The 25726-nt window shown below is 48.0% G+C and overlaps 1 protein-coding gene across 2 annotated transcripts in view; it reads left to right on the forward strand.

Annotated features, from left to right (window-relative positions):
- The window catches only part of chrna8 (cholinergic receptor, nicotinic, alpha 8), a 309073-nt gene that overhangs the window by 239765 nt on the left and 43582 nt on the right, over window positions 1–25726 (forward strand). For both annotated transcript variants that reach the window (XM_038804235.1, XM_038804234.1), the window contains 2 exons: window positions 943–1137; window positions 13114–13200. In XM_038804235.1, the coding sequence (XP_038660163.1) occupies window positions 943–1137; window positions 13114–13200 (282 nt within the window). The remainder of the gene's footprint in view (window positions 1–942; window positions 1138–13113; window positions 13201–25726) is intronic.

Genomic DNA, 25726 nt, shown 5'->3' on the forward strand with positions numbered 1-25726 from the left:
ACCAGCACATCTTTGGACATTAAGGAACAATTTAGCATGGACAATATAACTAACCTGCACATCTTTGTACTGTGGGAGGAAACTGGATCATAGAACATAGAACATACAATGCAGAAGGAGGCCACTCGGCCCATTGAGTCCGCACCGACCCATTTAAGCTCTCACTTCCACCCTATCCCCGTGACCTAATAACCGCTCCTGACCTTTTTGATCCCTAACGGCAATTTATCATGGCCAATCCACTTAACCTGCACGTCTTTGGACAGTGGGAGGAAACCGGAGCACCCTGAGGATGAGGAAACCCATACAGACACGGGGAGAACGTGCAGACTCCGCTTAGACAGTGACCCAGCGGGGAATCGAACCTGGGACCCTGGCGCTGTGAAGCCACAGTGCTATCCCCTTGTGATACCGTGCTGCCCCTAACATCCGGAGGAAACCCACGCAGACACGAGGAGAAAGTGTAAACTCTACACAGTCAACCAAGGTCAGAATTGAACGCGGGCCCCAGGAGTTGTGAGGCAGCAGTGCTAACTGCTGTGCCACCGATTTGATAAATTGAACAGACTAGTTTTTTAAAGAATTTTGTGTTGAAGAATGTGAGTACTTTGACAGCTGTAAAAGGATTGACTATTCAAATATAACACATTGGCAGTAACTGACTTTGTGTGACATTGTTAAACTGGTGTTAAGGAATCAGCAGCTGGTTTAACATCTTTCCCCATTTGCATTTCCACTGCAGCTAATGGAAAGATCAGAAAGAAGTAGAGATGTAAAAATAAACAGGCAAATGATCATCATCCATTTTATATTCACAGAAAAGCCAAAATCACACCCACCCACTGCCCGAAGACAAAATCTCCTCTCCTCAAAAACTGTTCAGTGTAAAGTGAATTCTGTCCTTGACAAATGTACAACTTGCCTGTGTTTGTTGTGTTGAAGGAGTGCCTGGAAAGAGGAATGAGCTGCATTATGAGTGCTGCGAGGAGCCCTATCCAGACGTGACCTATACAGTGTTGATGCGAAGGCGCACACTCTATTACGGACTGAATCTGCTGATTCCCTGTGTCTTAATATCCGGGCTGGCACTTCTGGTATTCCTGTTGCCGGCCGATTCGGGAGAGAAAATTTCATTAGGTACGATTCAATTAATGGGGACCCTTTTGGCTTGCGTTTGAGGCGCTTGATTCATGGAATGTAGAACCTGTGCTGCCAAGGAAGATAACCTGAATTAGAAATAGCAGCAGAATGTTTCCATTACATCGTGCAGTATATTTTTGAAAAAAAAATATTTTTGTTCTGGATTTTGCTGCTATTGAATTGACTGTAATCAGTGCTCTTAACGTAGTACACAAGTGCTGACAACATGGTTAAATCGAAGGAAGAGATGATGCAAAGGGAATGTCACAAGTAGGGTTGAAGATAAAAAGCAGAAACAGAATGGTAACAATCTCTAGATTACTACCTAACCATTGATTAAATTGGCATCCGGTAAATAAGAACTTGAATTCAATTAACAAAAATATAGCTAGTCTAATTAATAGCAATCACAAAACCATGATCAATTGCTGCAAAACCCCATCTGTAAACCTGCCAGGAATGAAATGTGCCCTCCTTACCTGATCTGGCCTGCATGCGACTCCAGACCCAGAGCAATGTGGTTGACTCCTAACTGCCCCCTGAAATGGTGCCACAAGTCACTTGATTCAAGGGCAATTAGGAATGGGCAATGAATGCAGGCCTAGCCAGAAATGCCTCCATCCCATAAAGTAAGAAAAGAAAGTTGACTAATAAAATAATAAAGGGGAGGATTTTTAAACTGTAAACTGAGTGCAAACTGACAAATAATATTGGAAAAAACAGTCAGCGGTTCTATGGGTACATGGGGCTCAAGTCAGCAGACTCAAGTTAAAGTCCGCTGTCGGATGCATTTATTGGGGTATTTCTCAATGGCTGCAGAGAAAAGCAATACCCTGTTATTCAACGTCAATTGGCCGTTTCTTTCAGCCTCTGGAAGCTTATCCTGTCGAGGCCACACTTAGAGGAATTTCCTGTTGCCAAGCAGAAAAGATTCCTCGCAGATCAGGGTGCCATTTTATATGGCAATCACAATTTTCACCCCCCCCCCCCCCACACACACACACATTCAGCGCACCCACTCCCCCACTTTTTTGACCCCTACCTCACTCCCCCCCAACCTTGGGACGAGCCCCAGGAGCAGTCCCCTCCCCCCCCCTCATCTTCCATCAACTTGGCAAGGCAACCCCGGGCACGACACTGACACCTGGCAGTGCCAACCTGGTACCTGGGCACCCTGGCAGTGCCAGACTGTCCATGTGGCACTGCCAGGGTGTCGATCTGGCACTGACAAGGTGCCCAGGTAACAGGGGGTGTGCCAGGGTGTCACCCTGCCCTGTCACCAACCACCCATGGGGTCTCCAATGGCCTGGAAGACCCTCCCCAGGTGCCATTCCACCAGCTCCATGTTTGTCTGGACCAGTGCTAAACGCAGCAGGGTCTCCGAGGCATGGCTATGAAGTCCCAGGCACTGGGTGAATCCTGCATCCGGGTATTTAAGTGAGCGGTTAGGCACATTTGAACATTCAGATTTGGACCTTGTCCAGTGAGGACGAAACCTAGCTCGCAGCAGGCAGAGCGAATCGGGTGACCCGCGATCGGCCCAGCACGGAGCCTAATTTGGGGCTCGCACGCAGTTACCCCTTATGCCTGAATCCATGCCCTGAATGATGCCCAGAAAGAGACCCCATGCCAGGAAGCTCCCCAGAAAAGAGACCCCTGTCAGGAAGCTCCCCGCAAAAGAGAGACCTCTGTCTTGATGCTAGAGATCCAGACGGAGGCAGTGAAAAGAATCAGTGTTTTAGGTATTCACCTCGGCAATACGCCTTCAGGCTCAGACACAGAAGCACCACCTGTCAATTCCTGGAAAGAGAAAACCAGGCAGCTGTGTTTAAGCCCCCTCAGACCTTTGATCTGCAAGCCATTCATCCATTTCTCTTTGATATTGATTTCACCAGGCTGTGATTGACAGCTCCACTCTCTCCAGCTGCCAGTATTGTTCTATTCAACTTCCTTCATGGTACAGTAACATTGAAGCGCACTAATAGCAATGTTTATGAACATCAAGCTTTGATTGACAGCTCCCGGACCACTTCAAACAGAATTAAATACTTTCCAATCACCTCCCTTCATGGTTGAAGTGGTCAGCTAGAAATGTGCAGCACTTAACTCTGTTTGAACCAGCAAATAATTTGATCCATTTGCATCCTGTCGCTTGTGGGTTGCATGACCCTCGATCCTACCGGCAACAAGGTTCCGGAGCATCGGAAATGGGTCGCCACTCGGCGCCGATCGCGTTTTCTTCACGACGCTGGATCCTCCGCCTCATTTGTAGCTCCACTAATTGTGGCGAGAGGTGAGGAAATTCGTCCAGAACATTTTTCTGCAGCGGGAACTAAATTCACCGGCCAGCCCGTCTCCTCAGAGATCGGGGCACCATTTTGAAAGCATGCCCCTATCTCAAAGTGTACTTGAGACCCCCCCCGCACCTCCTACCGCGGACAATGTGACCCACAAACATGGCAGCACCCCCAACCCTCGAACCCGAAGGACAACCTCTGGCCCCATCAATAAAAGTTAGCGTGAGCCTCCCCACCACCCAGGCATGAGGGTGACCCTGTCCCACACACATCTATCTTTGTGGACATCAGGGTATTCCCCCTCCCCTCCCAGTGAGCAAACCCCACTACAGGTTCGTTCTGGGCTTCCCACCTTAAGGGCCTCCCTTTCAGTCCCTTCCTTTCAGGTCTCACTTTTTCAGGACCCCCTTTACCTCCCCAAACTTCATGATGCCCTTCAGACCCCCCTTCACCTCCCACTCTTCACACCCTTCTTCCATGGCCATGGCCACCCTCAGTCCCTGCCACTTGGCAGTGCCCACCATGCACCCAGGAACTGCCATTCTTTCACCTGGGCACTGCCCCTGACACCCTGACAGTGAAAAACTCGCACCCTGGCTGTACCCCGTGTGCTGCCCTGTCTCTGACCATCCAGGGGGCTCCAATGACCTCTGAAGTCCGTGGAGTGGCCATCACATCTGGTGTCCGCTTGTGGCGACCAGTACTAATTGGCACCAAGATGAGGCCTCATCGGTGTGGCTGGTGACTCCTGGGAACTGGGAGAAGGCAGCCTCAACCTGGCCACACATATTTAGATGAGCCTAATGGCTCATTTCAATGTCATTACCTGGATCATACCCAGGCATCAAAGGGAGTTAAGTGCATTCCAATCACGCCTCATCACGCTTCATTGATTTTAAAATGCTGAGCTAAAATAACAGCACGTAACTCTCTTTGATGTGGGTGATGTTTATTAATATTGTGGTTGTAGCACTTGTGGTTACAGTTACTCATCCATGGTGAAGATGAATGAAGACAGGCTCACAGCTGTTTTGTGGAAGTTGTCAATCACAGCCCACTACGAGATATGAATAAATAGCTTGTGGCTAATGGGTCTGAGATGTTTAAGCACGGGTCACAGCTGTTTTTTTTCCAGGAATGGACATGCAATGCTTCCAGGTGAGTGTTACAACAGTCATTTTTTGCACTTCCCCTTTCTGGACTGCTCTAGCTTACCGCAGGAGTCGCTTTTCTGGGGGGGGTCTGTGGGGGGGGGGGGGGCGAGTAAGAGGGTCTCTGTGGGGGAGGGGGCTCCTTTAGTTAGGACGTCTCTTTGGGGGTGCCTCTAGTTAGGGGTTACCATAGGGGGTGGTCCCTCACGTTCGGGGGGTCTCTGTGGGGTCCCTTTAGTAAGAGGGTTCTGTGTTGTTCCTCGTGTCTTAATAAAGCTCGTAGTCTCAAGTGTGGAGAAGATGCTTTATTGTGAGTTTGTTCAGTTTCCAGAGCTCGACCTAGAACTACCTTCCAGTGCTAACTACCAGCTTTGCTTGCTGTGTGTCCTGCTTACCAGCCCGCCTGCTGTGAAGAGTGTCTCCTCACTTCCTGTCCTGATCTATTTATATGGCTCTCCCGTGCTCCCTCTAGTGGTCGCTCAGTTGTGTTGCATCTGGTTAACTTGTGATCACCACATCCCCCTTTTTCTCTTAACATATTTTCTGAACATCGTTAAAGAAAATTGTACATCCTGTCCCAGTGTATTTATAGCTCTCCCGCTCGTGTTTGCTCTGTTGTTTTTGTATCTGGTCAATCTACGATCACCACATCCCCCTCTTTCTCATTACATAGTTTCTGTACATCATTAAGGAAAATTATACAAAACAGTAACTTATGATATGCGTATCTATACAAGTGATGATGCTATTGCCTTGGTTAACAAAGCCAATGTATTTATATGTCCAAACTTAATAAACACATTTATGAGTCCAAACTTGATGAATTTGTTCAGAGCTTTTTTTTTTTTTTCTTTTTGTTGTTGATGACGTGGTGATATTGATATTGCAAGTCCGCTGTGAATGTTGTTGGTGTTCCTTGTTATCTTAAGTACCCAATGCGTCATCCCGAGGTGTTTGCATGGTCACATCACTGATGTTGACTGGCATGGACTTTTTTTTGTGCTTGTGGTGTTGATTTATTGTCTCATCCGCCTTGGATGCTGGTGTGCTTGCTTGTTCTGGAGCAGACGTGAGTTTGTGCGATTCGTTGTCATCCCATGACATGTTTGTAGTCTTGTTATCGTTTTGCAGTGTGCTGTGGCATCGTCCATCATGTGCCAAGTAGTGCCATTGTGTACAAGTCGTTGTTTCATTGCTGTTGTTTCTGTCGTTCCTGTTTTTGTTGTTTCCGTTGCCGTACTTGTCGCTGTTTTTGTCGTTTCCGTCTTTGTTGTTGTCGCTATCTTTGCTCCTGACTTTGTTGTGTTTGTTGCCATTCTTGTTGTTTCTGCCTCTGTCGTTGTCGCTATCTTTGTGCCTGACGTTGTTGTTTGTCTTGTTGCGCTTCATGTTGCTTTTATTCTTGCTGTTGTCGTTCTCGTTTCTGCTGTGCTTCTTGCTATTGTTGTTTGTCTTGTCGCGCTTCATGTTGCTTTTCTTCTTGCTGTTGTCGTTCTCGTTTCTGCTGTGCTTCTTGCTATTGTTGTTGGTCTTGTCGCGCTTCATGTTGTTTTTGTTCTTGCTGTGTTTCTTTTGACTTTTGTTTTTCTTGTTATACTCTATGAGTGTCCCGAGTGGATAATTTGAGTCATTGAGCATTCCGTCTCGCGAGTGGTGCGAATGATCTGATGTTGCATCGGTGCAGGTGACATCAATCAGTTGTGGAGAATTGGATTCCGCATCTTTGCTTTCTTGGTGCTCGTCTTCTCGCGAGTGGTGCGACTGATCTGATGTTGCATCGGTGCAGGTGACATCAATCAGTTGTGGAGAATTGGATTCCGCATCTTTGCTTTCTTGGTGCTCGTCTTCCGGAGTCAAAGTCTTCTTGATTACATTTGACGCGGTGTCTGTGGACTCTCGGCGCTCCTCTTCTGGAGTCCAAATCTGCATGATTTCAGTTGACGTGGTTTCTCTAGACTCTTGGTGCTCCGCTTCTGGAGTTAAAATCTTCATGATTTCTGTTGATGTTATCTCACTGGACTCCAGGTGCTCCTCTTCTGGAGTCAAAATCTGCATGGTTTCTTTTTGTTTTGTCTCTCTGGGCTCCAGGTGCTCCTCTTCTGGAGTGAAAATCTGCATGTTTTCTTTCGGCATCGTCTCTCTGGACTGTTGGGTGGCCCGACTCTGTGCTTCTGTACAGACAAGCTGAGAACTGTCAGTCTCACTGTGATCCTGTACGTCGAGTGCGAGCACCTTGTCACTGTTTTCGCTCTGTGCTTCGGTACAGACAAGCTGAGAACTGTCAGTCTCACTGTGATCCTGTACGTCGAGTGCGAGCACCTTGTCACTGTTTTCGCTCTGTGCTTCGGTACAGACAAGCTGAGAACTGTCAGTCTCACTGTGATCCTGTACGTTGAGTGTGATCACCTTGTCACTGTCTTCGCATGCAGTGGGCAGAGGTGCATTGTCTTCTTCTTGTTCCTGTGAGCGTGTTGGACTTTCATAGTCCGCTCTTTCTTCTTGTTCCTGTGAGCTTGGTAGACTTTCATAGTCTGCTTGCGGTTGCTCAGGTACAGCGGGTTTACCTTCATGGTCTTGTTCATGCTTGGTGTCCGCCCGGGAGTGTTTGCTTGCATCCCTGTTGGCGTCTTTCATCACTCGCACTGTGGAGCCTGTCATCGCTCGCTCCGTGGAGTCTTCCTGTGCTCTCTGTGTGGCGTTGTCTTCGTCTTGGGTATTGCTGTCATCCAATGTATCGACGAGCTGCCATGGCACCATGGTGTTGGATTCATCCACCATGAGTAGAGTCGTGTTGAGCTTTGCAACGGTGTCGCTGATGCTGTGATCAGCATGTCCAAATAACTCCTCCATGTCTGAGTAGTATTCTTTGAAACCCATTTCATCTTCGTTGGCTTCTTCTACCACGAGTTGATTCGTGTTGAACTTTGCGACCGTGTCGCTGATGCTGTGATAAGCATATCCGACTGACTCAGCTGTGTCTGAGTAGTATTCTCCGAAAACCAAATCATCCTGGTTGGATTCTTCTACCACGAGTTGATTCGTGTTGAACTTTGCGACCGTGTCGCTGATGCTGTGATAAGCATATCCGACTGACTCAGCCATGTCTGAGTAGTATTCTTTGAAAACCAAATCATCTTGGTTGGATTCATCTACCACGAGTTGGTTCGTGTTGTGCTTTGCGACCGTGTCGCTGATGCTGTGATAAGCATATCCGACTGACTCAGCTATGTCTGAGTAGTATTCTTTGAAAACCAAAGCATTTTGGTTGGATTCATCTACCACGAGTTGGTTCGTGTTGTACTTTGCGACCGTGTCGCTGATGCTGTGATAAGCATATCCGACTGACCCAGTCAGGTCTGAGAGGTAATCGTCGAAAACAAATCATCTTTTGTTGTTTCGGAATTCTTTTTGTTCGCTTCACTGTGTGTGGTGAAGGCAGCTTTTTCCAAGGTTTTGTGCAAGTTGTTTTTCACTGTTGGTTTAAGTTCAGGCGTTTTTCTGTGTTCTGAGGCAAGAAAATTTGGTTTTACCACTTTAAGTGTCTTGTTTTCAATTTTCGGGCATTTCCCTTTTAAGTGGGCGTGGTCAGGATTCTCAGACGTCATGACGTCACGCGTAGGAACGACTTGCACATGCGCAAATCGGCTTTCTTTCCTTGTGCGGTTCGGTGTCCATTGCGCATGCGCGGCTTGCGCATGCGCATGACATTCCGCGACGAAGACTTTTTTTGACTGCGCATGCGCGGCTTGCGCATGCGCATAACGATCGGCGCCGCGATCTTTTGTAAACTGCGCATGCGCGACTTCCGGTTCCGGCGCATGCGCGACTTCCGGTTCCGGTGCATGCGCAGACGCGATTTGTAGTTCTTTGCTTACCAGAGACTGCAAAATGTGCTCCGACGCCATTCTATCGCGGATTTCAGCGTTTTTTCTTTCTAAAAGTTGTAAGTTACCTTTTCTTTCCGATCTGGACTGGATTTCAGCGTTTTGGCTTTGTGAAAAATTCATGTTATTTCTTCTTTTTGATCTGTACTGTGCATTCGCGATTTCCTGATCTTTTTGTGATTTTTAAGTCTTGCATCACTCAGTCTCTGTGCAGGTTGGACTGTGAGCATGCCTTGCTGTTCAAATTTCTCACAGTACTCTTCAAATTTGTTTAGTAACGTTTGTAAGCTGTTCCTGTCTTCACCTTTTGAGTGTTTAAATCCATTATACACTTTCCTATTGACAGGCCCTTCGATGAGAATTGCTATTTTAATTTTGTCTGAGGCTTCTGCTACATCATTAGCTATGAGATAAAAATCGAACATTTGTTTAAACCTTTTCCAGACATTTCTTACATTACCAGTCGTGTCCAGCTGAGGTGGGTATCCATGCCACATCCTCGAATTAGCGATGTCTTCCCCAGTCAAATGTCCAGTAGGAGATTTCCATGCCATTTTGTGCTTTCTGTATCTGCAGCTGAGTTGTCCTGTCGTAAGCGTCCTGAAATCACTGCTGGTACCATGTGTTGTTCCTCGTGTCTTAATAAAGCTCGTAGTCTCAAGTGTGGAGAAGATGCTTTATTGTGAGTTCGTTCAGTTTCCAGAGCTCGACCTAGAACTACCTTCCAGTGCTAACTACCAGCTTTGCTTGCTGTGTGTCCTGCTTACCAGCCCGCCTGCTGTGAAGAGTGTCTCCTCACTTCCTGTCCTGATCTATTTATATGGCTCTCCCGTGCTCCCTCTAGTGGTCGCTCAGTTGTGTTGCATCTGGTTAACTTGTGATCACCACAGGTTCCGGGGGAGGTTCTCCCATTTTAGGTGGGCCTGCGGCAGGTTTCCCGTTTTAGGGGTTTTCTGGGGCAGTGGAGGCGGGGGGGGGGGTCTGGTAGAAGAGGAGTAGGAAGGTATGCATTGTGGGGGGTGGGGTGGGTGGCTCTCAGCTAGATTTTGAGGGTATTTCCCAGACTTACCACCTTGGCCCACTGCGTGGTCCAACATGTTTGGTGATATATGTGGTAATCCCCGCCAACGTGATTCCCAGCCCAGAATACCGGAGAATCACGAGAGCCGAGAGACTCTGATGCACAGCTCGGCCCCCCCACCAGCGGTAGCATGGCAGCCGGTTCGGCAACCGGCGTGAACCGCGGTTTTGGCCGGACGCACGATTCTAAATTCGCAATCCCTATGTCGCCTGGTGGAGAATCCAGGCCCAGGTTTACGTAGTAACCAAAGGTGGTTACCGGGAATAATTTTAAAACAAAGTGGGCCAGTATCTTGAGCCATGAGACTGAAGAGTTGCTCAGAGAAAGCAAGATCATATTCTCTTGCGGTATGACCCCAAGTCAGGAAAAGTTTCAGAGTCAGCAGCCACGACCGATAATGTGGCAGAAGGTAATTCATGCTGCGAACCCTCACCGTGAAGTGGTTCCTGTGTTTCCCGGTTCGCCAGTTGGCGCTGCTGTGGGAAGGGAAGAGGAACATTCACGTACAGATTCTTAAGTTATTTCCTTGCTTTCTGAAGATACCCCCTGCACTTTCTATATTTCACTAAAGTCTTTGTAGATTTGCTCCCTTAGTATCTGCCAATAGCCTCTCTTTTCTTTCTTATCCAGTCCTGAATATTCCTAGACGTTCAGAGATCTCTGGGCTTGTTGTTCCTATATTTCACCCAAAAGGGAACATGTTGGACCTGTACCCTCCCCATTTCATTTTTTAAGCCCACCTCCCTCCTCATCCTTCCTCTCCCCCCCCCCTCCCCCCCCCCCCCCCCCCCCCCCCCCCCCCCCCCCGCTCCCCCCACCTTCCCAATGCTCTGCTGTAGATTTTCACACAAAAAGCTGTTCCCAGTCTACTCTGGCCATATGGAATTTACAGTGCAGAAGGAGGCCATTCGGCCCATCGAGTCTGCACCGGCTCCTGGAAAGAGCACCCTACCCAAGATCAACACCTCCACCCTCTCCCCATAACCCAGTAACCCCACCCAACACTAAGGGCAATTTTGGACACTAAGGGCAATTTTATCATGGCCAATCCACCTAATCTGCACATCTTTGGACTCTGGGAGGAAACCGGAGCACCCGGAGGAAACCCACGCACACACGGGGAGGATGTGCAGACTCCGCACAAACAGTGACCCAAGCCGGAATCGAACCTGGGACCCTGGAGCTGTGAAGCAATTGTGCTATCCACAATGCTACCGTCCTACCCTATTTTGATAAAATCTGCCTTCCCAAAGCCATTTTTTACAGACCATCTTTTCCCTTTTCCATAACAAACTTACGTTATATTATGCTGTGGCCTATCACTGGTCCCCCACTGCCAACTCGAACACCTGTTCAGCTTCATTCCCCAGAATTAGATCCAGCACTGCGCCGTTCCTTGTTGGACCTTCTACACATTTACATAAAAATCTCTTCAGAATATAATGTAGGAAAATGTTAGCAGACTAGAAAAGCAGAATATTAATTCGATAGAATGAGACGACAGAATGGTGTGGGTCAGAGGTATCTGAGTGTCCTCATAAATAAAACATTTGTATATAGATACAGCAAGTAATTAGAAGACAATTGGAATGTTGATCTTGATTATGAGAGTGATGGATATAACAGTAGTGAAGGCTTGTTACAATTGTACACAACACCTGGAGTACTGTGTACGTTCTTGCCCTCCATATTTAAGGTGGGACATGCCTACATTAGAACAGTTCAGTGAAGGTTTATCTGAGGTTAAAAGGTTTGTCTATTCAAGTAAGGTTGAGCAGAATGGACCCACATTCGTTGGGGTTTGGAAGAATGGGAGGTGATTTTATTGAAAGAAATAAGATTCTGTGGTGGGCTTGACCAGCTAGAAGCTCAGATGATGGGTTCACTCTTTACAGAGGGGGAGGAGGTGCCTTACTCACCACATTCCCCCCCACACCACAGCTCCACCCCACCCTATCCCATGCCGCTTCCAAAAGCAAAGTTAATGCTCCACTGACTGACCCTCAATACGCAATCCCTTATAACAAGCTGCCAGTGCCCTTAAGCAGGTGAGGGTCAGATTGCTGTCTCTCAGTGGGAAGATGTCACTCCCATGAGAGCTGCCGGCCAATCTGATTGGCCAACAGTTCCAGCAGTCGCGGCAGTGTCAGAACGCCGCAGCGGGTGCTGCTGGGACGGCAAGGCAACCCATGGGGAAGAGCAATGGCATCGGAAGTGAGGTAAATCCTGGGCTTTTACGTTGGGAAGGGTTTGGGGCAACTCAGGGATTGGGGGATGGGGGGGGGGCACTGGTTTTGGAAGCCAGATGGGAAGGAACAAAGTGAGGAGTGTAGTATCTTGGGGGGGGGGGGGGGGAGTTGTCCCCAATATGCACAGAGCACTCCTGCCCCTTATGATGTACCCACCATCCTTCATGCCTTCTAACCAGTTGGATTAACAAAAGTCGCTACTACATGCATGCCCAAGCCAACTGTATAGTGGAATAGGCAGTACAATATATGCACCTACTGCCATTTAAAAAATTGCATACAGGCTGCTGGTTTTGGCACCAACCTGCCTATCACATTATGGAAGACATCTCGTGGGTGGATGCAATACCTTACATGCACGGGGCAGCATGGTAGCATTGTGGATAGCACAATTGCTTCACAGCTCCAAGGTCCCAGGTTCGATTCCCGGGTTGGGTCACTGTCTGTGCGGAGTCTGCACATCCTCCCCGTGTGTGCGTGGGTTTCCTCCGGGTGCTCCGGTTTCCTCCCACAGTCCAAAGATGTGCGGGTTAGGTGGATTGGCCATGGTAAATTGCCCATAGTGTCCAAAATTGCCCTTAGTGTTGGGTGGGGTTACTGGGTTATGGGGATAGGGTGGAGGTGTGGGCCTTGGGTAAGGTGCTCTTTCCAAGAGCCGGTGCAGACTCGATGGGCTGAATGGCCTCCTTCTGCGCTGTAAATTCTATGATTCTATGCCCCCACTCCACCAAAAACATATCTAGTGGTGGTGGCGGGATGGGGGGGGGGGGGGGGGGGGGGGGGGGGGGGGAGGGGAGGGGGGATGGGAGGGGGGGGGTGCATAAAATACAGCCCAATATTTTCCCCTGGGGGAAATCCAGAACTAGGCTGCCCAGTTTAAAAAATAAGCGCTCTCTCATTTAAAATGGGGATGAGGAGGAATTTCTGACCTCGGAGGGTTCAAAATCTTTGGAATTCTCCACCCCCACCCCCAGAGATCCATGGCGGCTGGGTCATTGGATATATTGACGGTTGAGTTGAACAGAGTTTTGATCTGCAAGGGTTTCACAGGTTATGGAGACAGGCAGGGAAGCGGAATTAAGGTCACAGCAGATCAGCTATGGCAAGCAAACCAAATGAACTTTTATTTATTATTTATTTATTTATTTATTATATACCTTGCTTTTATTTATCTTCCGAGACTGCTGAGGTGGTTTTGATTTTAGCTGTTACTTCAAGGTAACATATCTAATACTGGTGTTTAGATAGGACTGTTTAACTTTCAAATGCTATGCTATTTCATCTTCACCCCACTTTTTTTCTATCCTACAGGGATCACTGTGCTGTTATCCTTAACAGTATTCATGCTGCTTGTAGCCGAGATAATGCCAGCAACATCTGACTCTGTCCCATTGATTGGTAAGTGTGTCCAGTCTTCAGACTATCTTACTGCAATTGCGCAGTAGAATAGATCTATAATGTGTCAGTTTAGGTTGATAGATTGCAAAGGAGGGAGTTGTGAGTTCAATCCTGTCCCTGCTTCAAAATCAGAGAAATTAATGAATTTTGATATTGAACTTGGGTTTAAGTATCTTAAAAAAAACGTAGACAGGTTTCAGACACACTGGCATATTTTGAGATGATGTTGCACATTTTACACATTATTAATAGGAGTCTAAGGTACTTGGATGTAACTGCAGCGGAGTAAAGAATTAACCTTAATTTTTTTTGCATGTGTGTGTGTGATGAACAATTTTGTCTGGGTCATGTTCAATGGCTTTCATTCTGTTTTCTGAGGGTGATGTTGTTCCAGTAAGACTTCTACCATTTGGAATCAGAGGATCTCCCACAAAGCAAATTATCTGGATGAGCATTGCAAAATTAAAACAATGCAAACACACAAGTTTGAGGATGGATCAGAAGCAAAATTGCAGTATTTACGGGCAGTCTGGTGATGGTGTGTGATAGAAATGTGCTTTGAGGTGGTTCCTGGTGAACCTGCATTGACCATTCTCTACACAATCCTCGTCACATGTTAAAAACGAAGTGTCGGCCTTTAATGTTAGAATTTTCAGTAATTAATTTTCAATATGTTAAGCCTGCTCAGGTTTCTTCAGTCCCAGAGCCGGTAATTTAGTTTAGTCTGTGGGTATCCAGCTGTCATTGACAATTACCGTTCTCTGCAAACAAAAGGAAAATGTTCAAGCCTTGTTCCTTTTTTGCATTACCCAAAAGCATGGAGAGCCTGTAGTTTCCCATTGCTTTCTCCATGGCAACACTTTGACCAATCAGAGTCGACTTGACAAACAATCTCTCCTGTAGAATGAATTGTTGAAATTTGATATTCTTGCATTTGGTCTGATGAGTGCAAGATGAAAAGCTGTGCCAACACTTACGTAAGACTGCTGTTCATAGACTACAGCTCCGTCTTCAACACCATTATCTCGACAAGACTAATAACGAAACTCTGCAATCTTGGACTTGACCCCTCCCTGTGCGGCTGGATCCTTGACTTCCTCACCAATAGACCGCAATCTGTCAGGATCGGCAACTGCACCTCCTCTACAATAGTCCTCAACATCGGGCCCCCGCAAGGATGTGTGCTCAGTCCCCTACTGTATTCCCTATACACACACGACTGTGTGGCAAGGTTTAACTCCAACTCAATCTGTAAGTTTGCAGATGATACGACTGTGGTGGGCTGTACCTCAAACAAAAACGAATCAGACTACAGAAGGGAGATAAATCTTGGTTGCACGGTGTACCAAAAACAATGTCTCTCTAAATGTCGGAAAGACCAAGGAACTGATCATCGACTTCAGGAAGCGTAGCACGACACACACTCCCGTCTGCATCAATGGCTCCGAAGTGGAGATGGTCGATAGGTTTAAGTTCCTGGGGGTCACCATCGCCAACAGTCTGCCCTGGTCCACCCATGTTGATGCAACAGTCAAGAAAGCCCAACAACACAGCTACTTCTTGCGGAAGCTCAAGAAATTCGGCATGTCTACATCTCAAACGTCTACAGATGTGCGATAGAGAGCATCCTCTCAATTGGTCCAAGATTGCAAGAAACTGCAGAGTGTGGTGAACTCAGCCCAACGCATCACAGAAGCTTGCCATCTTCACGTTGATTCTGTATACACCTCCCACTACCTCAGGAAGACAGACAGCATTATCAGAGACCCCTCCCACCCAGGCTTTGCCTTCTTCCAGACTCTTCCATCAGGCAGAAGGTGCAGAAGTCTGAAGACTTGCACATCCAGACATAAGAATAGCTTCTTCCCCACAGCTACAAGACTCCTCAATGACTCCCCCTCGGACTGATCTGTTCCCTGTAAGAACACTATTCACAACGCCCTATGCTGCTCTTGCTCATGTATTTGCTTTGTTTAGTCCCTTGTTCCACACTGTAACCAATCACTATTTGTCGATGTACCATTTGTCAGTGTTCTCTGTTGATTATTCTTTTACTGTGTATGTTCCCTTGGCCGCAGAAAAATACTTTTCAGTGTACTTCGGTACATGTGACATTAGTCAAATAAAATTAAGCATGTCTCTCTTTTCAGCAATAGACAGTTTCTATTGTGTGTGGGCATGTGCATATAGAGGGGGAGGACATGGGGTCAGATGCATCATGGGATTTGTAGTTTTCATCCTGGTGGTGCTAAAAAAAACCAGATTGCCGCTTCTATCACAACAGCACAATAAATTCACACAGTTCTAACATTGGGAAAATAAGTTAAAATACAAAAAGGTGGATTAATCTATTCCAATAATGTTTTAAATTCATTGTTGGGTTGATGTTCCTTTTGTATCAAGGATGATAAATGGCAAGGTTGATAGGGAGTGGCGATGAGATGATTCAAAGCTGATTTCAATCGCTGGTCCCTGCGTCAATCTGACTCAGCACATACCAAATATTCACCTGTTCAGTATGCTGACCATTGGAGCTTCAGCAGTGAGTAAATTCTCTTTGATGCAACACCTACACTCCAGACAAGATTAGAAAAGGCTACAATGATGCTGGAAGATAGATGGAGAAAAATAATTGATGTAATTATGTAAAAGATACGATTCTGCTCCACCAAATGTAAATGTTCCGAGGTAGGTGCTCCTTCAGAGGGCCTGTGCAGACTCGATGGGCTGAATGACCTCCTTCTGCACTGTCGAGATTCAATAGATTCTACTCTGCCTACCAAAGGGAGATGAGTCAAGCAATTCTGAGGAGTGATTTCTGCTCAAAGGGACTGTGTCACGTTGCCCGGAGTTGGTTTAATTTGATTTGCAGCACCCACACGAATAGAGAGGAGACCCAAGAAGGCTCAAACCCAGATCTCCCACCCTTACCTAGAGATCCAACTGATGGAACCAAGAGGCGGCAGTGTGGTACGTTTTCCAAAGAGTGGAACGAAAGGCTAGCTTCTCCAGCTAAGCAAGCACGGATGCGAATGGCACTGTCTCCGATCTGGAGACATTGGACCAGGAATATCCAGGACCTCAGGAGGACATGACAGATAAGACCCAAGACCCAAAGCCTTTTTTGGGGCAACGCAACTTGCAATTTCACACATTCCTCTCTCTGCAGGCAACACACGTCCTCATCTGGCGGCCAAGACATTTTATAAATTCTTTCATGGAATGTGGGCCTCGTTGGCAAGGCCAGAATTTGTTGTCCCATACCTAATTGCCCTTGAACTGAATGGTTTGCAGGTCTGGAGTCACACATAGGCCAGACCAGATAAGGACAGCAGATTTCCATTAGTGAGACAGAAGGATTTTAACAAAACTCAATGATAGTTTAATGGTGATTTTATTATTAATATATAATTAATCAGATTTATTTATTTATATTATTAGACGAATAATTATTAGTATGACTAGCGTATTCCAGATTTTTAGTCATGCAATTCTGATTCCACCAGTTGCCACAACGGGATTTGAACCACTCTCTCTCGAGCGTTAGCTTGGATCTCTGGATTACGGGTCCAGTGACATTGCTACTATGCCACCATTTCCCCTATACTCCCACTGAGTCTATTGACCACTCGCTCCCATGCCTCTCAGGTACCCTCCACAAATGGTGGCTTACACTCTTTCGTATACAAGTGATTACAACCAATTACTCCTTGCTTCACAGAACTTGGCGAGAGGCAGATCTTCACAGTGGGGGGAGACAGGGGAGTATGGAGCCTCCAGTGCCAGGCACCTTGTCCATCAATGCATGTCCATCTGGTCAACTGGGAAACGGTCTGGTGTCATGAAGATGAAATTAGCGACTTGCCACGGGAGGCTGAGCCTCCCGAGGCACTAGTGCTCACGTACGTCAGCATAGCTTGTCCTCTGTTGAGGGATTTCAATCTTTGGCTTTGGCTGCTAAAGGGACAGCCACCTATGGAAGAGAGACTAAACTCAGTGATGGGTTAGAGACCAAAATTGGAAGAACACAGTGATCTTGGTGGGGGAGGGGGGGGGAGTGTTAGAGGAGGTTATAAAGACAGAGGGTGCGATCTACCCAAATGGGGACAGAGGCATGTAGTGCGTGAGATGAGCTGGCAGTTTCCTAGCGCTTGGAACACCGAGAATTGGCCCGCCATCCAAATAGATAAAGGGCCTCAGTGGGACCTCGCCGACAAGGCCGCACTTCGACCCACTTTCTGCAATGAGGAGCTCTGTTCGCCAGAACACCTCAGCGCAGCGCGAGATCGGGACGCCAGATCTCTCGAGGCCCCAACAGGATCCCCAAACTCCCACCAAGCTCCAACTCACAAGAAAGAGTCCCCGAGCTCCCAGCACCCCTCCACTCCAACGCAGGGAAATCCCAGGCCCTATCAAAGGAGAAAATGCCAGCTTGGCACCCTGGCAGTGCCAGCCTGGTACCAAGGTGGCACAGCCAGACTGGATCTTCCAAGCTGGCAGTGCTAGGATGCCCAGGTGGCACCAGCAGTATAAATGTGCCACCCCTGCCCAGAGAGCATGCACCTGGGGGCCTCCAATCCCCTGGGAGGTGCCCATGAGTGCTGTTCCATCTGGTCCCCATTTGTGGAGACCAGTATTGAGTGGCACAAACCCGAGGTCTTCACGGCAAGGGTGTTAGATCCCACACCTTGGTTAGATCTCATGATACTAAATTGGGAATTGCTGTTTCACTCTAATATGCAAATTTCCAAAAAGTGATCCCGCCCACAGTGGGCAGGATTCATATTGTAGCGTCCTGCGAGATCTCGTGAGGCGTGGCCAGTCGGGTAGATCCCAGAAGTGAAATCTGCTGGCATCTACTGGGCCGCGCTGTTTTTCAGGTGCAACGCAACCAGTAGGTCTGGCCCAGGGAGGGCAAAGTCATGGAGGGATCTGTAAACAAGGGTGCGAATTTTAAAACTAAGCAGAGGTGTGGCTGGTGAACAGGACTCGGTGTGAGCAAGTTACAGAGCAAGATTTTACATTCGGAAGTCAATTGAGTTCGGCAGGACTCCGGAACATTCCACAGGCAGGTAGTTTTTGAGCACATTCAACAGTTAGAACAGTTGCAGATTGGTAAGAATATTGCAGCACTTTAGAAAGACACTGTAAATAATAAATGGAGAAATTTAAAAACATAGTCACTGAACATAAATGCTCACAGAACTCGGTTAAACAAGTATCAGGGACGACCAATGCAGAATGCTTGAAACGTTACTAATGCAAACATTAGCTGATTCTTTACAACTGCATTTTGAGTGTGAAAGGATGACACATTAAATTCAGCTATCGCTGCATTATGCACTTGAAGCAGATTGACCTAATTCTGCCAGAAATATTCCCTTCATGTGATTCTAGGCTCGTAACCAATAGCGTTTGTTATATTGGAGGAAGTAATAGGTTGTAGAATTAATTCTTCATTGACATAAATGCAAATCCTTAAAGAAGTACCTCGGGCGGGATTCACCCCTACCCAGCAGGGCGGGGGGTCCCGGCTGGACGGAGTGGCGTGAACTCCGGTGCTGTTCCATCTGGTCCCCATTTGTGGAGACCAGTATTGAATGGCACATACCCGAGGTCTTCACGGCAAGGGAGTTAGATCCCACACCTTGGTTAGATCTCATGATACTGAATTAGGACTTGCTGTTTCACTCTAATATGCAAATTTCCAAAAAGTGATTCCGCCCACAGTGGGCAGGATTCATATTGCAGCGTCTTGCGAAATCTCATGAGGCGTGGCCAGTCGGGTAGATCCGGTGTCAGGCAGCCCCAAAGGTGTGGAATCCTCGGCACCTTCAGGGGTTAGGCCCGCCCCAGAGTGGTTTGCGCCCCACCGGCTGGTGGGAAAGGGGCTTTGCGCCATGCCAACCGGCGCCGAAGGGCCTCCGCCGGCCAGCGCGAGTTGGTGCATGCGCGGGAGCACCAATGTGTGCTGGCGTCATCCCCGCACATGCCCAGAGGGATTCACTTCCGCACCGGGAATGGCGGATGACCACGGCCTTCGGTGCGGAAGGATAGAGTGCCGCCATGGCACAGGCCCGCCCGCGGATCGGTGGGCCCCGACCACGGGCCAGGCCACCGTGGGGGCACCTCCCGAGACCAAATCCCCCCACGGCCCCCAAGAACCCCGGAGCCCGCCTGCGCCGCCAGGTCCCGCCGGTAAGGGACCGACTCTAAGTTACGCCAGCGGGACTGGCAAAGAACAGGCGGGACTTCGGCCCATCGCGGGCCGGAGAATTCGGTCAGCCCCGGCGCCCATTGAGTCGCGCTGGACCCCGCCATTCTCCGAGGCGGGCGGCGCGACTCACACTGGGGCAATATTTGGGGGGCGGGAGAATTTGGAGGACAGCGGGGGCGGGATTCACGCCAACCCCCGGCGATTCTCCGACCCGGCGGGAGGTCGGAGAATCCCGCCCCTCATTAGCAAGACAGAGCCTATATAGAAAAGATATACAAACTGCATTGGTCTTTGAGAAATGGATGGATATCTATGTGCTTGGCTCAGGTGAGGTGACTGAGGAATGTAAGGGTACATTTCTCAGCCTTAAGAGTCTCAGGAGGTTATAGAACATAGAACATTACAGCGCAGTACGGGCCCTTCGGCCCTCGATGTTGCGCCGACCTGTGAAACCATCTGAAGCCTATCTGACCTACACTATTCCATTTTCATCCATATGTCTATCCAGTGACCACTTAAATGCCCTTAAAGTTGGCGAGTCTACTACTGTTGCAGGCAGGGCGTTCCACACCCCTACTACTCTCTGAGTAAAGAAACTGCCTCTGACATCTGTCCTATATCTACCACCCCTCAATTTAAAGCTATGTCCCCTCGTGTTGGTCATCACCATCCGAGGAAAAAGACTCTCACTGTCCACCCTATCTAACCCTGTGACTATCTTATATGTCTCTATTAAGTCACCTCTCAGCCTTCTCCTCTCTAACGAAAACAACCTCAAGTCCCTGAGCCTTTCCTCGTAAGACCTTCCCTCCATACCAGGCAACATCCTAGTAAATCTCCTCTGAACCCTTTCCAAAGCTTCCACATCCTTCCTACAATTTGGTGACCAGAACTGCACGCAGTACTCCAGGAGCGGCCGCACCAGAGTTATGTACAGCTGCAGCATGACCTTGTGGCTCCGAAACTCAATCCCCCTACTGATAAAGGCTAGCACACCATATGCCTTCTGAACAGCCCTATTAACCTGCCTGGCAACTTTCAGGGATTTATGTACCTAGATGCCGAGATCTCTCTGTTCATCTACACTACCAAGAATCTTGCCATTAGCCCAGTACTCTGCATTCCTGTTACTCCTTCCAAAGTGAACCACCTCACACTTTTCCGCATTAAACTCCATCTGCCACCTCTCAGCCCAGCTCTGCAGCTTATCTATGTCCCTCTGTATCCTATAACATCCTTCAGCACTATCCACAACTCCACCGACCTTCGTGTCATCTGCAAATTTACTAACCCATCCTTCTACACCCTCTTCCAGGTAATTTATAAAAATGACAAACAGCAGTGGCCCCAAAACAGATCCTTGCGGTACACCACTAGTAACTGAACTCCAGGATGAACATTTGTCATCAACCACCACCCTCTGTCTTCTTTCAGCTAGCCAATTACTGATCCAAACCGCTAAATCACCTTCAATCCCATACTTCCTTATTTTCTGCAATAGCCTACCGTGGGGAACCTTATCAAACGCCTTACTCAAATCCATATACACCACATCAACCGCATTACCCTCATCCACCTGTTTGGTCACCTTCTCAAAAAACTCAATAAGGTTTGTGAGGCATGACCTACCCTTCACAAAACCGTGTTGACTATCGCTAATCAACTTGTTCTTTTCAAGATGATTATAGACCCTATCTCTTATAACCTTTTCCAACATTTTACCCACAACCGAAGTAAGGCTCACAGGTCTATAATTACCAGGGTTGTCTCTACTCCATTTCTTGAACAAGGGGACAACATTTGCTATCCTCCAGTCTTCCGGCACTATTCCTGTCGACAAAGACAACATAAAGATCAAGGACAAAGGCTCTGCAACCTCCTCCCTGGCTTCCCAGAGAATCCTAGGATAAATCCCATCTGGCCCAGGGGACTTATCTATTTTTACACTTTCCAAAATTGCTAACACCTCCTCCTTGTGAACCTCAATTCCATCTAGCCTGGTCGACTGAACCTGAGTATTCTCCTCGACAACATTGTCTTTCTCCAGTGTAAACACTGCCGAAAAATATCCATTTAACGCTTCCCCTATCTCCTCTGATTCCACACACAACTTTCCACTACTATCCTTGATTGGACCTAATCTTACTCTAGTCATTCTTTTGTTCCTGATATACTTATAGAAAGCCTTAGGGTTTTCCTTGATCCTATCCGCCAACGGCTTTTCGTGTCCTCTCCTCGCTCTTCTTAACTCTCCCTTTAGGTCCTTCCTGGATAACTTGTAACTCTCAAGTGCCCTAACTGAGCCTTCATGTCTCATCCTAACATAAGCCTTCTTCTTCCTCTTGACAAGTGCTTCAACTTCCTTTGCTCGACAACTTCCTCCCTGCCTGACAGGTACATACTTATCAAGGACATGCAGTAGCTGTTCCTTGAAAAAGCTCCACATTTCGATTGTACCCATCCCCTGCAGTTTCCTTCCCCATCCTATACATCCTAAATCTTGCCGAATAGCATCATAATTGCCTTTCCCCCAGCTATAATTCTTGCCTTGTGGTATATACCTACCCCTGCCCATTGCTAAAGTAAACATAACTGAATTGTGATCACTATCACCAAAGTGCTCACCTACATCTAAATCTAACACCTGGCCGAGTTCATTATCCAGTACCAAATCCAATGTGGCCTCGCCCCTTGTTGGCCTGTCTACATACTGTGTCAGAAAACCCTCCTGCACACACTGCACAAAAACTGACCCATCGATAGTACTCAAATTATAGTATTTCCAGTCAATATTTGGAAAGTTAAAGTCCCCCATAACAACTACCCTGTTACTCTCGCTCCTGTCGAGAATCATCTTTGCAATCCTTTCCTTTACATCTCTGGAACTATTCGGAGATCTATAGACAACTCCCAACAGGGTGACCTCTCCCCTCCTGTTCCTAACCTCGGCCCATACTACCTCAGTAGACGAGTCCTCAAACGTCCTTTCTACCGCCGTAATTCTTTCCTTGATTTACAATGCCACACCCCCCCCCCCCCCCCCCCCCCCCCCCTCTTTTACCATCTTCTCTGTTCTTACAGAAACATCTAAATCCTGGAACCTGCAACAACCATTCCTGTCCCTGCTCTACCCATGTCTCCAAAATCACCACAACATCGTTGTGAACTCACTAAGGCTCCTCCAGTAGCACTTCTGAAACCGACGACTTCTACATCCCAGATGGGAAAGGACAACAATGCATGGAAACACCACTGCCTGCAAACGTCACTCCAAGCCATGCATCATCCTGACTGGAAATTAAGTCACGTTCCTGCACTGTTGTTGGATCAAAATCTTGAAAACTCCCTTCCTAAAATTACTGTGGGTCTGCTACACCACATTGACTGCAGCGGTTCAAGAAGGCAGCTCACTCATAACTTTTCAAGGCCAATTAAGCATGATTCTCCAATAAAATATCTATTTTTCAAATGCTTTCTTCCAGGATGTGGGCATCATTGGCTAGGCCAGCATTTCTGCCCATTTCTCCAGTGGTGGCAGCCATGTGTTGGGGGGGTGGCAGGGAGGAGTAGGGTCCCTCAGATGGATGCAGTGCTCTCTCTCGTCCTCCCAGTCCGCCAGTAGGTTCTCACCTCCATCCCCTCAACAGGCTTCAGCCTCACCTGGGGTGGGGGCACACAAGCTGACTGAGTTCGGCTTCTGTTGAGTGGCCTCGATAGGCCCTTTAATTGGCTTGTTAAGCTAGCTGTGGGTGGGTACCTGTCACACCCTCCCCTGCTCCTCCCAGAATGTAAATGGCCAGGAGGCATGAGACCAGCCCGCTGGCCAAAATCAGGAAATTGGAGCCCCTTCTGCTCCCAGTCCTACCACCGCAGGCATTTTAAAATTAGGCTGCATTTATAATATTTATTATTCTCACAAGTAGGTTTACATTAACACTGCAATGAAGTTACTGTGAGAAGCCCCGAGTCACCGCACGCCAGCGTCTGTTCGGGTACACTGAGGGAGAACTCAGAATGTCCAATTCATCTAAAAAGCCCGTCTTTCACGACTTGTGGGAAGAAACGGGAGCACCCGGAGGAAACCCACACAGACACGGGAAGAACGTGCAGACTCCGCATAGACATTGACCCAAGCCGGGAATTTAACCCTGGACCCTGGCGCTGCAAAGCAACAGTGCTAAACAGTGTGCCGCCGTGCTGCCCAACATTTCAGAAGACAATAGTTTATCGCATCGGCAGGGACAATGTCAGAAGCCTGGGAATAAATGAACCCTTATGGTAAGGAAGAAAGTATAAAATAGCAAATAAATGAAGGGGAGGTACGTAGAAAGCAGCTGATTAGAATAACAAGCACTCCCTCTTCTTCTGACACCATGATTGTTCACATCATAATCATTTGCTGTTTCATTGAAAATTCCTCTGACCTGAATTTGTTTTTGTGCTTCCCTGAGTAAAATGGAGTGCCATTGAGGTGGTATTCTCATACCTTTACCATACACAATTATGCACAGCGGAAAACACTCTGGCTTCCCTGCACTGCAGGTCGGTGGCCGCTATTTTGAATGAGTTCCCCGATCCCAACGGCCAGAGACAGAACCCCCTCTCCCATACAACGCAAATCTTGACTCCTCACAAACAAGGGGAGCATCCCCCAACCTCTCATCAAAGAGGGGCATCCTCCCCCCACCATAGGAATAACAGGTCAGCTCCCCACACCACGCACACATGAGGGTGACCCAATGTCCCCACCCAACCCCACTAGCAGCCTCCAACCCACAGACCCCTTCCTCTGGCATTGCCAGTGGTGCACTGTCGCCTGGCACCAATGCACTGCCACTCTGGCAGTGGCACCTTAGCCTGGTGCGCTGGACCTCAAGGGGGTTCAAGAAGGTTAGCTCGTTGCCCGTGTGCCCCTCTGCCCCAGACTGCAGAGGGAGGGTCCTGGAGATTGTGTGGTGCCAGGCTGTTGGTAATGTTGTGAACCTGAGACCCTCCCCCAGGATCCTCCCGTGTCTGGATTGCCCCTTCCAGCCCTGGGCAACCTGAAGGTCCCTCTTGCTATGGTGATCTCAGGCAACCCTCGGTTCAACATTTTCATCCTGGTCTGACCTATTTAGATTCTGAACTGGCCTTCTCACTCTGAATTGCTCTACCTGACAGCTAATAAGCAGGCCAGATAGTTCAGTGAAGAATCAAGCCAGGAACACATTCCCTTTCCCCATATCTTCTCTCTCAGCCATATGCATTTCAAACTGCTATATTCTGATGTGTCTGAGCCATCCGAAAAAACCCACAACATTTGAAAAGCCTTGAAATTCCCTGTGATCCTTTGAAATGCTTAGTATTTATTCAATTTCGCAGTGCAGTACCTTTACCTAGCCTTTGATTGACAGCTTAATAGTTTAAACACAGCAGTCTAGATGTTTCTTTGTTTATCTTCACGTTTACATTTGAAGTACCCTCCATTGATGCTAAGGGCAATGTTTATAAACAACCTTGTTCTGATGGACAGCTGCTGGCCACTTCAACAATGCGAAGTGCTTTCTGCGGTTAGAAAAGAAGCAGGGAAAGCATTTTGTTTTTTTGAAGTGGCCAGCAGCTGTCAGTCAAAACACGGTTGCTTACAAACAGTAGTAGAGAGGCACATGAGCAATGGACCAATCCCCTTGACCCCTCTCGGGGTCTATTGCGCGAGGACCGAGCTTGTCAATACTTGCACGAAAGCCCGCACGGTGAAATTCCGGCTGGGGTCGGAGCATATATCATAAATCATAGAATTTACAGTGCAGAAGGAGGCCATTTGGCCCATTGAGTCCGCACCGGCTCTTGGAAAGAGCACCTAACTTAAGCCGACACCCTACACCCACCTCACCTTTTTGGACACTAAGGTCAATTTATCATGTTCAATCCACCTAACCTGCACATCTTTGGACTGTGGGAGGAAACTGGAGCACCCGGAGGAAACCCACGCAGACACGGGGAGAACGTGCAGACTTCACACAGACAGTGACCCAAGCCTGGAATCTAACCTGGGATCCTGGAGCTGTGAAGCAACTGTGCTAACCACTGTGCTACCGTGCTGCCTAACGGAGGGGGATGGAGATTCGGTCTTCCAGCCCATTAATTGCACTCAAATGAATGGATATGTTGCTGCCAGCAAGGGGTGATAAGCTTGCTATCACCGGCGAGATGGACCAGAGGCTGGGGACAAGTCTGCCCCACGGCGCTGATCCCATTTTTGAGCTGACGCGGCATTCTCCACCCGATTGGGATTCCCTATCTTAACGGCAGGGGAGCGGAAAATTCCGG

The sequence above is a fragment of the Scyliorhinus canicula genome, chromosome 8 (genome assembly GCF_902713615.1).
Source record: "Scyliorhinus canicula chromosome 8, sScyCan1.1, whole genome shotgun sequence".
NCBI classification, from domain to species: Eukaryota; Metazoa; Chordata; class Chondrichthyes; order Carcharhiniformes; family Scyliorhinidae; genus Scyliorhinus; species Scyliorhinus canicula.